Source organism: Diospyros lotus, chromosome 13 (assembly GCF_014633365.1).
Source record: "Diospyros lotus cultivar Yz01 chromosome 13, ASM1463336v1, whole genome shotgun sequence".
Lineage (NCBI taxonomy): Eukaryota > Viridiplantae > Streptophyta > Magnoliopsida > Ericales > Ebenaceae > Diospyros > Diospyros lotus.
Window position 1 is genome coordinate 7,349,800 of NC_068350.1, and position 16,075 is coordinate 7,365,874.

Below are 16,075 nucleotides of genomic sequence, written 5' to 3' on the forward strand. Positions count from 1 at the left end.
AATTAAATAGATAAATACATGTTATATTTGTTTATTATAATAATTAACAAAATTGGTGAACCTTTTTGATTTAATCTCTTTTAAATGAGTATTTTTTTTATCTCTTTCGTATTAAAAGAGATATAAAAATAAATTTATTTATTCATTATTTTCATCAAATTCTATTATTTTATTTATCTTCTTTATGTCCAAAATAATTAAAATCATCCATCCTAAACATTTATAAATCATTACATTAATCTCTCCCAAACAGAGCCTAACGGTTGGGACTATCGAGCTATCGATTCCTTCATGTTCTTCCCGTGCGTAAAACGGAAACGCAACTCATCTCTCTCTCTCTCTCTCTCTCTCTAAGGCGAGGTTAAGCTCCGGGACTCGGATCCACACTCCTCAATGGCGGCGATGAACCGCCTCTTGAAGCCCTCGCCGATCTCCTCCTCCGCCGTCGCTTCCCTCCGGAGGTGCCTATCCACTGCCACCGCGTCTGAGTCCGACGCTCGCCTGAAATCGCCGTCATACAGCCACGGTTCTCTCCATCCGCGCGCGGATCCCAAAGGGAGGAACGTCCAGTGGGTTTTCCTGGGCTGCCCGGGCGTCGGGAAGGGCACTTATGGCAGCCGCCTCTGCGCTCTCCTCGGCGTCCCCCACATCGCCACCGGCGACCTTGTCCGCGAAGAGCTCTCCTCCTCTGGGCCCCTCTCCCACCAGGTTTCAAATTCTCTCTCTCTCTCTCTGGAAATTTCTATTTATGTGAGTGTTTGCGGTTCTGTGGCGTTTCTTCTTCAGATCCATTGCGAAAAAAAGAATGTTGCAGTGGGCCGTTAATTACTTAATTTACCTGCTCATACACAAAATGGATTGGTGTTCCTTTTTAATACGAGGACAGTGGGGGAAATTGGGGAGTTGTGGTAGTCATTGAACTGGTTATAGCTCGGAAGAAAGGGGAGGGGGAGAGGGAGAGGGGGGGGGGGGGGGGAGAGATAGAGAGTTGAGTTAATGGATCTATAGATATGGTGAACCGGGTCTCTGGCCTGCTTGAGTGGATTATAGGAGATCTGCTATTGGCAGGTGGAGCCGATTATCGAGGTTTGCTCACCAGACTTCGTGAGGGGTTTATGATAGTGGGATAGGTGACTAGCCGTCTGGCCCTGATTGATCTTGATGCTCTGTTAATAATTCAAACTGGTAGGTGTCAGATCCCCGATCTGACAAGGCGAGTTCTCAATTGTTGAGAAGGGTTTAGGCAAAGAATTAGGAATTGAGGGAGGGAGAGAGAGAGAGAGTTCTCCAATTGAATGATTATGTGAGTATTGGCTTGGTCAGTGCATTTTATACTGATCCATAGCCAGGTTTGGGCGCCAAAACAGTTACCCAACTACACAACTTGCCCACTTGGCTAATACAACTTGCTCCACTTGACATGCTGGAACATTCCTCCAGCTATGCCAAACACAGTCTTATTTACAAGGCCTAATAGCCTAATAACGTGACAGTAGGGAACTCAATATTCTCTGAAGAGCATTGGTGCAGCAGTTGTGGGCTAGTCAGGATTTCTATCTAAGATCTGTTGAGGTGCAAGTTTTTTACCAGAAAAATAGGATGAAGCACCTTGCTGAGCCTCAGGCATGGCTAGTGAGTTTCATTTACTCGGAGGCCTTGACTGGCATCACCAAGTACCAATTAGGTTCCCTGTTCTTGGGGTGGTAGCCTCTTGCCCCAATTGATGAGATGCTTGAGCTACTAGTCATGAACGGAGGAATGATCTTGAGCTGAGTAATGATTGACCAGGTTGGTAGAAGAGCTAAAAGCATCCCACCCCTCCCCCCAAAAATAACATCAACAACGTATCAAGCTTTAATATGGTGCTTGTACATTTGAGGCAAGAGACATTTCCAAAGGTTACTTGCCACTTATTGAAGTCCAAGAAGCTTGGGCCGTGCAAGCTCTAGAGAAAATTAGTTTGAATGGCCATGTGATTGAGCTACCAGCAAAATTACAGGTCATTCTAGTTTCCAATATTGCAAATTTATATCCATTTGAAGGTCTTGGTGAAGAGGCAATAGTGGCTCAGCTACTTGAACAGAGTGCAACCAGCCATTGAGGAAGTTTTGGATGTTAGGGAGGCAATCAACATTGACAATTTTTGGTGAAATAGTTGGGCAAACTAGCAAGTAAAATCGCTTGGATTGCGGAGGAAGAGCTTGAAAGGATTAATCTAGAGATATGTGCTGCGGTGATAACAGCTTTCTTGTCGGTGTTGACTTCTTCACCACTAGGAGAGATTGATACAGCGGCATCCAAAAAGAAATCTGAGGCTAATAAATTTCTGTAGATGTTGGATTTTGTTAAATGTTTTAGAGTTTCAACAAATTGTCTTAATTCTTTAGTCTATTTAGTTCTACTGCAGTCAGTGTGCTATTATTTTATTTTCACACTTATTTTTAATAGTCACCTAGCTGGTCATGTGACTTTTAATAAGGTTAAAGGGTGTAGATTAAATAAGATCATAATAGGTAGATCAAGGGCTGGGCTATTAGGGTTTGTATAGCCCTAATATAAATCTATCTTAGGGTTTTGTTATGACCCCGGGGATAGAATTGTAATAAGGGAAACTACTATAATAGTTTGTAACAAGCTATTGGTTAGATAGTTAGAACAACCTAAACCAACATTGGCTGGTAGTTAGCCTTAACTGAAAGAAGCACCTTTAAAGAAGGCTGTTGTAGAAGGAGAAGGCATCATTGAGAATATTCAAAATCCTTTTTTCTCTCTCATTCGTCTCAATTCTTCTCCAAGCGACGTTACGCATGACAGCCAGTGATGGACAATGCAAGTCATGGCGGAAGGGACACATTTGAAGCAACTCGAGGTGCATATGGAGGCTTTGGAGTTAGGTGTGGTGCTCACGCAAAAGGATGTGGCGGCCCATTTGAGGGATATGCTGGTTGTTCGGGAGGATATGGTGGCCCATCAGGAGGACACGACAGCCCTTAAGGATAGCATAAAGGAGCTGGAGAAGGGCCAAGAAAGGGCGGACTTTTATGGCTAGAAGATCGACATGTTTAACATGATGTCCGCTTTGCTGCAATTCCGATTGTCGGAATACTTCCCTCCAAGATCGGGGCTGGAAGCGCTATTCGACAAAGAGGGACTTTTGCCCAAGCTGGAGGGGCTAGGGATGGCGGAGGATCGGGTTGGATGGGAACGTGAAACCCATAGAGATGGGATCGTGCCTAGGTCGAAGGGGCTGTGAATGGCAGATGATCGGGTTGCATGGGAATGAGAAGCCCATGGCAAGAGTCCGGCTTATTTGAGCAGTGTTCATACCCCCACACCACAATTGGAAATTCCAATCTTTGAAGGGGTAAAGCCGAGATGGTGGGTTCACTGTTGTGAGTGGTTCTTCGAACTGTATCGGGTTGGGGAAGAATAGAAGGTGTCGATGGCAACGGTGTATCTCAACGACATTGTCGACGCTTGGTACCAAAGTTGGAAGCAGGCCAAAGGGGTAACAATGTCTTGGGTGGCGTTCTTGGAAGAGCTGTGTAGTCGGTTTGGTGAGAGGAGCATGGCTAACGCAGTGGAAGAGTTTAATAAATTGAGGCGAGAAGGGTTGGTGGAAGATTACTTAAGGAAGTTTGAGGAATTGAGGGCATTGATAGGGATGGCCCATTCGAGTTTGCCCGAGCCTTACTTTGTGTTGAGTTTCATTAGTGGGTTGAGGGATGATCTGCGATCGGTGGTCAAGATGCTGGGGCCATCGTCGGTTAAACAAGTTGCAGAAAAGGCACGCTTGCAAGAATTGACCTGGGAAGCTGTATTCAAGAAGAACAAGGAGTGGACATAGCCTTGGTCGTAGCCTAGTAAAGGCCTAAACGCAGAGTCTGAGGGTAATCTCAAGGCTGTAACATAGGCAGCAGGTCAAGGAGAGGCCAAGAATGCTACGGGTCTATGGGCAAACAAGAATCAAATTATGGAATAGAGGAGACAATCGGGCCTATGCTTCAAGTGTGGTGAGAAGTATAGTCTGGGGCACCAATGTGTCACGAAACAAAAGGAGGCCGAAAGTATAAGAAATTTTGCTGCGGATATTAAGTATAGTTAGCTATTTTCTTTCCATTATTAATTAAAGCCTTTTCCATTCCAGCTGGTAGTTTGTTAGGCTGTTATGCCAGGTGTAAAGGAGGCTAGAATAGGACAAAAGAATCTGTTAGAGGGGAGAGGATCTGCTGTGACTGCTCCTATAGGTCCTATAAATTATGTGTCAGTCTACTAGCCGAGCAGGAATGAATTAACCAATTTCTGATTCCATTCTCTGTATTCTCTCTCCATTTCTCTCTCTCTGTCTCTCATTCTCTCTTTCTTTCTGCTCAAGCTTCCCTTCTCTCTCACGGTTCTCTAGCGCCTGCTTCCAATTCACTTCGAGTTGGAAGATCGGCTGTGGCCACAGTGCAACTGTGACATTTGGTATCAGAGCCTTGGTGTTGGCAATAAGTAGTAAGACCGCAGAGGATGGCCGAAGGAACACGCATGAAGAACATGGAGTCACAGCTCCAGCAACTCAGCTCGACAGTGGGAGAATTTCAAGACTAGGTGGACCGCTTAGAAGTCAGCAAGCAAAAAAATCATGATGTGATCCTGACGGTAGATCGCAGGGTGGAAGGAGGACTTAATCAAATGAGAGAAGACATCAACCAGATGAGGGAGGAGATGGGTAATCAGCTTCAGCAGTTTATGCTGATGTTTACTCGCCAAAATCAGGTTAGGTTGTCTCTTGATTTTCCTCATAAAGATAGAAACGACCCTATAGTACAAAATGAGAGGATGAATCCAGAAAATAGAACCCATGAGATGGTGGTCGAGCAAGGTGTTGACACTGAGGCGTTGTTAGGAGGGGAACAGGAAGACCAAACTGTACCCCCACCACAAGGATTTCCCATGCCTTGAATGGAGATACCCGTGTTTGAGGGAACCAATCCTAGGTGGTGGGTTAGAAAGTGTGAAAGGTTGTTTGAGTGGTATAATGTACAAGGAGAAAGGAGGGTTGCTCTGGCGGCAGCTTACTTTGATGACGGGGTGGATGCATGGTTCCAAGGGTGGACTCGAGGGCGAGAGCACTACACCTAGAGGGAGTTCTCTGAACGTTTGTGTGAGAGGTTCGGGGATAAGAGCATGTCGGACACTATTGAAGAATTTAACAAACTAAGACAGGCTGGTGATGTTGGGACCTACTTGAGAAGATTTGAGGAGCTGAGGTCCTTGATGAGTAGCCACGACCCTCACCTATAGGAGGCGTATTATGTCTATAGCTTCCTTAGTGGCCTAAGCGAAGAACTAAGGCCTATGGTAAAGATGATCAGGCCACGAACCTTGGAGCAAGCGGCTGAGAGTGCTAGGTTGCAAGAAATGGTAGTGGAGGCCCTGTTAAAGAAGCAAAAGGTGCAGCAACATAGAACGACACACGCGGGGAGTAGGCAGCAAGGAGGAAGTAGCAAGGGGATTGACAAGGAGATGGTGAGGAGTAATGTTGGGGGGGAGGAATTTTGCTAATTCCAACCCGGGTGGAAGGCCTAATGATCCTAGACGGCAACCCGGTTCCTGTTACAGGTGTGGGGACAGATATTTCCCGGGGCACCAATGCAAACGATAGCTGCTGTTATTGGAGGGCCGAGGGGAAGAAGAATTAGGCAGCGAAGAAAAAGTGGAAGTAATCGGTGAAGAGGGAATGGAGGATAATGGGGAGATATCTCTCCATGCACTCAAGGGAATCACCAATAACAAGATAATTAAGGTGGAAGGCAAGATGAAGGGAGGTAACTTATCAATCCTAATTGACAGCGGAAGCACCCATAGCTTCCTCGACGACGGCACTGCCAAGAAACTAAAGTGTCAGCTCACCAACACAATGCCTCTGAGTGTCACAGTGGCTAATGGAAACTGGGTAGTGAGTAACATGACCTGCCTGGGGTTCATGTGGGAAATGCAGGGGGAGAAGTTCGAGGCAGATCTCAGGCTGCTGCAATTAGGAGGGTGTGATGTCGTTTTAGGGGTGGACTGGATGAAGAAAGTGAGCCCCATATGCTTTGATTTCAACCGTATGGAGGTGACCTTTGAAAAAGAAGGGAGAAGAATGACACTCATTGGCGGGAGAGAGATTGCTACCTGCAAGATGATCATAGGAAGGAGATTGCAAAGTGTCATCAGAAACAAGTGGAGTCAACTTGCGCAGCTATTCTCCATCGTGGAAGTGGAAGGAAATACGAAGGAAGAGGAACCAGGGGAGCTTCAGCTCACAGTCAGTCACCAACCAGGGAGAACCGACCAGGTATGCACCTTACCACTTATTGATGAATTGTTGGAAGAATTTAAGGACCTCTTTTTGGAGCCAAATACCCTTCCTCCTAATCGAGCTTTGGACCATGCCATTAACCTAAGACCAAACACCGAGCCTGTAAACATCAGATCCTACTGCTACCCTCCTGCCCAAAAAATCGAGATTGAAAGAATGGTGAAAGAAATGATGAGCCAGACTTTCATTAGACCAAGTCAGAGTCCATTTGCCTCCCCAGTTTTGTTAGTTAAGAAAAAAGATGGGTCCTGGCGCTTCTGTGTAGATTATCGCCAGCTTAACACTTTAACCATCAAGGATAAGTTTCCCATACCCCTTATTGAAGACCTATTGGACGAACTTAACCTGGCCCAATTCTTTTCCAAGCTGGACTTGCGCTCAGGCTACCACCAAATCAGGATGAGGCCCGAGGACGTCCACAAGATTGCCTTCCGTACCCACCATGGCCATTTTGAGTTCTTGGTGATGCTCTTTGGACTCACCAATGCCCCGGCCACCTTCCAATCCTTAATGAACCAGGTCTTTGAACCCTACCTAAGGAAATTCATACTTGTGTTTTTTGATGATATCCTTGTTTACAGCCCAACCTTGGACCAACATCTTAGCCACCTAAGAACCACTTTTGAGGTCCTTAGAAACAACCAGCTATTCATCAAAAGGTCCAAGTGTGCATTTGGTTAGGACCAAGTGGAATTCTTGGGGCACCTAATCTTGGGCAAGGGAGTGAGCACCGATCCAAGGAAAGTGGAGGCAATGCTCAATTGGCCGAAACCCACAACCATCAGGTCTCTTAGGGGTTTCCTTGGGCTCATCGGATATTATTGTAGATTTGTAAAGGGATATGGGGTTATCAGCAAACCCCTCACCAACTTGTTGAAGAAAGGAAACTTCCAGTGGGGGGAGGAAGCAGAAGATGCCTTTGAAAGATTGAAGGTGGCAATGAGCGAGGTTCCCACATTGGAGTTGTCGGATTTCAGCAAGCCTTTTGTGCTGGAAATGGATGCGTGTGGAGGAGGAATCGGGGCTGTATTGATGCAGGATGGCAGGCCAATGGCTTTCTTAAGCCAGGCCCTCAGTCCAAGACACTTAGGCTTGAGTATATATGAGAAAGAATTTTTGGCTGCTCTTATAGCTGTTGAGAAGTGGCGGCACTACTTAGAGGTCGGAAGGTTTGTGATCAAAATTGATCACGAGTCCTTGAAATTTCTGCTACAACAAAAGCTCCAAACCCAGTTGCAAAAGAAGGGGATGGCAAAATTAATGGGGTTAGATTATTCCATACAATATAAGAAGGGGAAGGAAAACGTGGCCGCTGATGCCCTATTAAGGTGTCCAGAGGAAGGAGCTGCAACCCCCATAACCGTGGTGATTCCTGAATGCTGAAGGTGGTGGATGGCTATGAAGGAGATAAACACATCCAGAGCCTGCGGGAGAAATTAGCCCTGGGCAGCAACGATACTGAAGACTACACCATGGTTGATGGACTGTTGAGGTATAAGGGAAGAATTGTAGTGGGCCACTATGAGGAACTCAAGAAAAAAAATCCTACAGTCCCTGCATGACTCTCCCCTAGGGGGGCACTCGGGTATCCAAGACACTTACTTAAGAGTGAGGCAGTTGTTCCATTGGCCGCAACTTCAGAAGGCAGTAAAAGAATTCGTGATGGGGTGTGATACTTGCAAGAGGTGCAAGCAGGAAAATGTGGCCTATCCAGGGTTGCTGCAACCCCTACCAATACCAGCATAGTCCTGGACAAGTGTGTCCATGGACTTCATTGAAGGTTTGCCAAGATCAGAGGGGAAGGATTGTATAATGGTGGTGGTAGACCGACTTACGAAGTATGCACATTTTATAGGGCTGGCTCACCCTTACACCACCCAAGAAGTAGCCAGGGCATTCATGGATAGAGTAGTAGCTGTGCATGGGGTTCCTCAATACATTATATTTGACCGAGACAAGGTATTCACCAGCCACTTTTGGAGGGAATTGATGAAGAACTTGGGCATAGGACTCAACCTCTCAACCGCCTACCATCCTCAGTCCGATGGGCAAACAGAAAGGGTCAATCATAGCCTAAAAACCTATCTCCGGTGCATATGTTTGCTACAACCTAAGAATTGGCATAGGTGGCTGGCATTGGCACAGTGGTGGTATAATTCTAGCCATCATGCTTCTATAAGAAGAACGCCATTTGAAGCAGTGTTTGAGTATAGCCCACCGACCCTACCGGCTACTGGGGGGGCACACCACGACCCCAGCGGTGGAAGAATACTTGCAGCAGCGAAGGGAAATGCTACAACAACTCAAACAGGAGCTGTCATCGGCCCAAAACCGAATGAAACAATACGCTGATAGGCGAAGGAGTGATTGAGAGTTCAACGTTGGAGAAAGTGTTTACCTAAGACTCAGGTACCCACACCTTAAGTCCATCTCCCAGGGGCCAGTCTCTAAACTCAACCCTAAGTACTTTGGGCCGTTTCCCATAACCGCTAAGATCGGCAAGGTAGCTTACAAATTACGGCTACCAGAAGGGTCAAGAATTCATCCAGTCTTTCACGTGTCTTTGCTAAAACGGACTACTGGCAAGGAGAGAGTTAACCTCGAGCTACCCGCATTACCGAAGGAGAAAGAAGGAGAGAAGGAGCCCGAGGCTATACTGGAAAGAAGGGTGGTCTACCACCAAGGAGCCCCCCTCATCCAAGTGCTGGTAAGGTGGCAGGAAGAGCCATTGGAAGAGGCTACCTGGGAATATCTCCCTCAATTACTACAAAAGTTCCCAAGGGCAGCCAGCCTCTTGAATATTTCTTGAGGACAAGAAATCACTGAAGGAAGGGGTATTGTCACGAAACAAAAGGAGGCCGGAAGTATAAGAAATTTTGCTGCGGATATTAAGTATAGTTAGCTATTTTCTTTCCATTATTAATTAAAGCCTTTTCCATTCCAGCTGGTAGTTTGTTAGGCTGTTATGCCAGGTGTAAAGGAGGCTAGAATAGGACAAAAGAATCTGTTAGAGGGGGGAGGATCTGCTGTGACCGCTCCTATAGGTCCTATAAATTCTGTGTTAGTCTACTGGCCGAGCAGGAATGAATTAACCAATTTCTGATTCCATTCTCTGTATTCTCTCTCCATTTCTCTCTCTTTGTCTCTCATTCTCTCTTTCTTTCTGCTCAAGCTTCCCTTCTCTCTCACGGTTCTCTAGAGCCTGCTTCCAATTCACTTCGAGTTGGAAGATCGGCTGTGGTCACAGCGCAGCTGTGACACAATGTCGAAGGTTAATGCTGAGAGTGGAGGGTTCTAATGAAGAGGGTGAGGAAGTAGAGGAACGGTTAGAAGAAGAAGATGCTTCCCATGAGGAAATAGGTGAGTGCATGATGATCATCGGAGAAGAATTATAGATGTATTCTATACAGCCTGAAGTGCTTGAAAGAAAGGCTGACGCAGCAAAGGAACAACCAGAGGTGGTGGCTACTACACTTCTACCACTCAAAAGGGAAAAACAAAACAGTAAGAAGAAGAGAAGGAGGTAGCAAGCAGTGAAAGCAGGGATTGGTTGAATATAGTCGTCGCCATCAATTCTTAGGTAAATTCTTGGAGACAAGAATTTTCTTGAGGGGAGGGGAATAAATTGTCAAGCCCTTCAATTGAAGGCTGGGCAATTGACAGAATTCTGAAAGGAAGATGGAAATCTTAGGAAGAAAGAGAATGAGAGAGGGAAAGAGAAGAGAACGAGAGAGAGAGAGAGAGGAGAATTGAGATGAATGAGAGAGAAAAAAGGATTCTAATTATTCTCAATGATGCCTTGTCCTTCTACAACAGCCTTCTTTAAAGGCGCTTCTTTCAGTTAAGGCTAACTACCAGCCAAGGTTGGTTTAGGCTGTTCTAACTATCTAACCAATAGCTTGTTACAAACAGTTATTGTAGTTTCCCTTATTACAATTCTATCCCTGGGGTTGTAACAAGTTCCTTGGAATGTCAGTCTAATGATCTTGTGTATTGCAAAAGTAATTCAAATCATAATTCTTGTGCCTTGGTGCTTTACTGTTCACCCTTTGTTTTTTTCTGACCCTTACTCTTGCTATTGATTGTTCATAAGCATGGCATTGTGGGGTGGTTATATGAACTATGGTTTGCCAATCATCTATATCTATGGTCATATCTTTTGTGAGACCCTTATATCATACTTGGGAGTTTCCTACTAAATCTTTTCTTGGTCTTCCTTTATTTCTTTTGTTGCTAAGTGGCTTTTCTCTATTCCTTTTGCTGGCGTGGGTATCTATTTGTTATTTTCTCACATGACTAAGTCATCTTAATCGTCTCATGCATTTTGTCTTCAATAGTAGTTACTTTTAATTCTATGGGTAAATTGTACCTAGATTCCTTGTGGTTTAAGTCATTTAAATAGAGACCCTGTGTTTAAAGATGACTTTAGAGGTCATTGTGGTTTAATTTTTTTGTTTGAACACTCGTTCCATCACAAATGCCATTAATTATAGACAAATTAAATTAATTAAATCCTAATTACCTAAAATTAAACTAATTAATTTAAAATTAATCAAAACAAAAAATTAAAAAAATGGCATCGGACTGGAACCGATCGCTAGCGATGGGTTTGCATGTGGTGATTACTACTACTGCTCCTCCTCCTTCATTGAAGTTGCTCCCTCCATTTGCCAACAATTGTAGCACTAACTTCAAGACTATGCTCCGTTGTTGATCTTCTCCGTTGAAGACCCTCGCTGCCATCATCAATCTCTCTTGGTGGACCATCTCATGGTCACTTTGCATTGTCTCATCAGAAATTAGTTCCTTGATTTGGAGAGAAATCAGAAGTAGGTGTTGTTTTTCACTACTTAAGGGCTGGATAACTATTTTCTCATCACCAACAACCCTTTCCGCTGCACATCCTCGTTGCAAGCTATTGTCATGATCCTAAGGATTTCTCAAGGGTAACTTAGTAAATATAATAGTAGAATGTTACATTTCTTTTTGTATTTTCTGTTATAGGGCTTTGTCTTTAGCTAATAGGCAGTTGGGTTGTTTGTTACATTGCCACATGGCTGCAAGTGGGAGGCTGTTAGCCTATATATAAGCCACAACTGAGGATGGAAGGACATGCTTGAGTTGATTGAATGAAACTCTAATTCTCTCTTTACAATTCTCTCCCAATCTCCCTCTTGTTTCTTCTACACTCTCCCTCATTTCTCTCTACATTATTTCCCCCATTTCTGTCCATTTTTCCTCTCTAATGTTTTGTTCTTGATTCTATTCCATTAGATCCTTGTGATTGTCAATCCACTCCTAGGCTAAACCCTAGGTACATGACAAATGGTATTAGAGTAGTTCGTTCCTCGACAGTTCTCTCTGTCAAGAAATTTCGACGATTCTTGGTCGTGACTTAGATTACTCTAGTTTTCATTCCGACAATGTCCGATTGGGAATTCTAACTAGTAGATTCCGAACGAGCAAGCGATTCTCGAACTAAAATCTTGGAGACGTGAAGCAAAGGTAACTACAAGGCGCAGTAGGCGATCAATTATAGACTCAAAATCGTAGACGCAACGGAAGCGTGGTGGGATTTTGATGATCGTTAACCATCAGCGGTAGTTGTGTCTTGGTGAATTTAATCAGGTGAGCTTTGTTGTGATTTCGAGAAGAGTACAACAAAGCCAGTGGACATTGGACGATGACTGGGTGAGGCGAGCGCGAATCCAATCAGGTGCGTTGTTGGCACTAACGCTTCGATTGGTCAACGATGCAGGGGAATTTAGCCTATGAAGGATGGAGACGACGATGCAGGTGAAGCTTGATGGAGAGAGGTGGAGAAGGATGGAGACTGCAACATAGATAGGAAAATATGGATGGAGACGACGATGTAGGTAGAGGTTGATGAAGTATGATAGAGACCAAGAGGGGCTAATCGACACAAGTAGAGCTTGACGGTAGAGGTGGCAATGTAAGAGGAGTTGACGGATGGTGGCCATGTAGGAGAAGATGGACACTGGCAGAGACACAAGAGGAGCTCAACGGAGGTGGAGAAGACGTTGGGTGCTCAAAAAAGGGCTGATTGTGTAGCTCTAGAAAGTGACTTCTCAATTTCAATTTTGGAAGTCAGCTTCCAAATTTCCTTACGGTTTTAGGAAATCACTTTCATAGGCTTCATTTGTTTGTTTCTTGGAAAACACTTTTCGGGTTTTCCTATGTTTGGCTCTAGGCAAACAACAGAGATAAAGGAAATCATCAAAATTTCCTTACAATTTTAATTTCCTTTGACTTTGATGTTTTTTGGAGCCAAACATAGGAAAACCCAAAAAGTGTTTTCTGGCAAACAAATGGAGCCTTTGTGATTTTATTTTTAGTTAAGTTTAATTTTATATAATTTAATTAAAGATATTAAAAGCAAAAGTACATCATTTTGACTCAAAGAAAACAATGTTAGTTCTTAAAACTATTGGAATGGGGTGTGCGTGTGTGGAAAAAATTGAAACCATGAGGACTTACAGGGCTAATTTTGAAGTATAAGGGTGTTCTTGAAAACATGTCAAACCACAAGGGGTGTGTACGTAATTTGCCCAAAGTTTAACTTAATTAAGATTTAATTAATCGCATTTGTGACAGAAAGGGTGTCTAAGCAAAAAAGCTAAACCATATGGCTCTCTAGAGCCATTTTTGAACCATAGGGGGGTTTCTTTTTGTGGAAATGACCTAAACCACATGAGGCCTAAGCAAGTTTGTTAAAATCGAGATTTTAAGTAAGATCGTAAGAGAGTCCATAAAATCAGATCATAAATTGTAAGATTTTACGAAAAATTAAAAATACCATTTAATTTATGTAAATATATGTTTATAATGACATATTCCTTATTTTAAATGAAATACATGTACCTATTTCAAAATTACTTCATCTATCAATTTCAAAAATACTAAATAATATGAAATTTCTAAATATTAAATACATTATTTATCATCAATTCATTATTCATCCATCCATAATAAAAATTTCAAACAACAAACATTACCATCATCATCAACAAATATTGTTAAAAATAAATAAAAATATTAAGTCATAAAAACAACAAATATTGTTAAACTTCTACATTATGTCATTACACTAATTAAGTTACCAATACCAAAGAGGTATATTTGTTTCTTGCTAATTATCAATCTTAATATAAAATTAAACACCCCCCCCCCCCCCCCCCCCCCCATGATTTGATTGTGATATATTTAAGATTAATTCTTTGAATTTGCACCTACTTGTACATATAGATAACAATATCCACAAATGAGAATATACACACATAGGCACAACCACACAACAAACTCACTCATCACATCAATTGGACGCAACACAGAGCTCAGCACAACGCGCACACACCAATTAATTATCGAACTTAACAAAACATAGTCACTCTCACTCACGACTCACTCGCATACCTGGGTTGGGTTTGATTCTTCGAATTTTCAAAGTGAACGAATGAAGAATGTTAACCTTAAGACTCTTAGATTATACCCTTAGGCGAGAAAACCCTCTCATAAACTCTCATGGATGCAGTGGAATTATAAGAACATAAAATGAACAACAAAAAGAAATTAACATAATTGAAAAGATCAAACCATAAAGGAGACACAACAGATTTATCCTGGTTCAAGTCAATTTAATTGGCTCTACATCCAGCAGTCCAACACCCCAATCAAGCAGCTTTTATTAAGAAGAAACTGATCAGTACAAAACCCAAACCCTCATACAATCCTATCGCTCAAGTACATTCCTTTGTTCACTCCAAGAAAGCCCAAGAACTCAATACACAAGTCTCATTTTCTCTAGAACAAAGGTACTCGCAATAGTAACTGAGAACTTGAAAAGAAAGAAGATGATGCTCGACTGCCGCCTTGCCCTCTTATTTATAGAGGAGGTGGAACCCCTTTAAAACTAACAATTATAGGGAATTTACAGTTAGACCCAAAGTTTACATTAATTACACTTTGGCTTAAAAAAACCCTGACTGTCTAATAACTTCCACTGATCTTCCAATCAAAAAACTCTAGGCAAACCTCAACAAAGAAGAAAAGCCGAAACAAGATTGATAGCGATTAGGGTTTGCAGAAGGATATAGCAAACGGATGCAACAAGCACACGGACACAACGTTGTTTAGGGTTTGTAGAAGAACCAAAATGGGAGATTGATAACAATTGTATATATATATATATGTTGGTTAGAGACAAAAATATTTTTGTCTCTAACCTTGAAATTGTGGGCAAGATTAAATTCGGACCGGTAAACTAGTGAATCGGGTCCGATTCTATAAAAACCCGATCCTACAAGTGAGTTGACTTGTTTTATGCCTCATGACTTATAAACTCATAAAATTATACGAGTTGACTCACGATTTTAACACCAATGGGTACATGTAATCTCATCAATGCATAAATTCCACCTTTTATCTAAGGTGTTACTTATCCAAATTCAAATCCTCAAAACATTGTTTGGTGAACAAACTTTATCATTAATCTTAGCATGCATATCTTCAAGTTATGGCAAAGGGCTAATTTTTTACTTTTATTTTTCTGTGTTTGTGTGTGCTATTGTAGAACCTTATATCTGCATTACGATATCTTCCTCTTGGAATTAAAAACTCATTTGTCAGAAGACTTCCCATATATTTCTGTATTTCTTACCATCTATCCATGCTAATTTTGTTTCTCTATGAATGCCCATGTTAGATTCATAATGGAAGACTACAAATTTTCTGTGCCATCGGAATTAACTTTTAAGTGCCATTCATTTAGAATTATGCTAGAGATGTTAGATTAAGAATCATTTGTTTTTTCTGCATATGATTTTAGATTCGTTTGCTTTGCTCCTATAAGTTCCTGCTGTCTTGTCAATTTATGGTGGTTTTATCTAGTAGAGGAGGTTATAGAGATTATTATTATTATTTTTTGAATGTGATATTATCCTTATACTTGAAGTGATGATTTATTGCCTTTTATGATGTGCGGCTGCTCATTTATTTATAAATTGTAATTTACAGCTTGCAGAGATTGTAAACCAAGGGAAATTGGTTTCAGATGAGATTATAATAAGCTTGTTATCTAAGAGGCTCGAGTCTGGAGAAGCTAAAGGTGAATCAGGATTTATTCTGGATGGTTTTCCTCGAACAATAAGACAAGCAGTGAGTGCTTTTTCTTTTTAAATTTATTCCATAAGTTTTTATTCTCCAAGTTTTATTTTTCTTTGATGGAAAGCATAAATTCTAAAATGTGGAATGCTCGAAATTAAGCACTAGAAAGTAGAAAAGGAAATTTTATTTCAATTAGTAAAAGTTTTTTAAGTTGGAAATATTCTTTGTTTACTAGTTAATACTGTATTGAAATATTTTAACTAAGAACTTCTTGAAATAACATTAATTGTTTCAGAGCATTAAATTCCATTTCAGGATATTGGTCAAATTCCTAAAGGATAACAAGGGACACCAGGCAAGTTAACTAAATGATAAGTCTTCCATCTTGATGCAAGGAAGCATGGATCAATAGTAATGGCCATCAAATTCAGTGGCAGACAGCGATGTTGCAATTTGATGATTTATAAATATTGCATTTTATTTGCTCAAGTGGTTCCTGTTTCTACCATATCAAAATTATAGTTTCTGACACTTTCTATTGTAACAAAAAAACAAAAAATCTAGGCATGCTAAGGGACAATAGACAATAGATTGTAGATATGC

At 42.0% G+C, this 16,075-nt stretch overlaps 1 protein-coding gene across 1 annotated transcript in view; it reads left to right on the top strand.

Annotated features, from left to right (window-relative positions):
* The first annotated feature begins 267 nt into the window (after positions 1 to 267).
* LOC127788608 (adenylate kinase-like) overlaps positions 268 to 16,075 on the top strand; it is a 30,377-nt gene continuing 14,569 nt past the window's right edge. The window contains exons 1-2 of the mRNA XM_052317085.1: positions 268 to 708; positions 15,383 to 15,523. Coding sequence (XP_052173045.1) covers positions 394 to 708; positions 15,383 to 15,523 — 456 coding nt within the window. The 5' untranslated portion in view covers positions 268 to 393. The remainder of the gene's footprint in view (positions 709 to 15,382; positions 15,524 to 16,075) is intronic.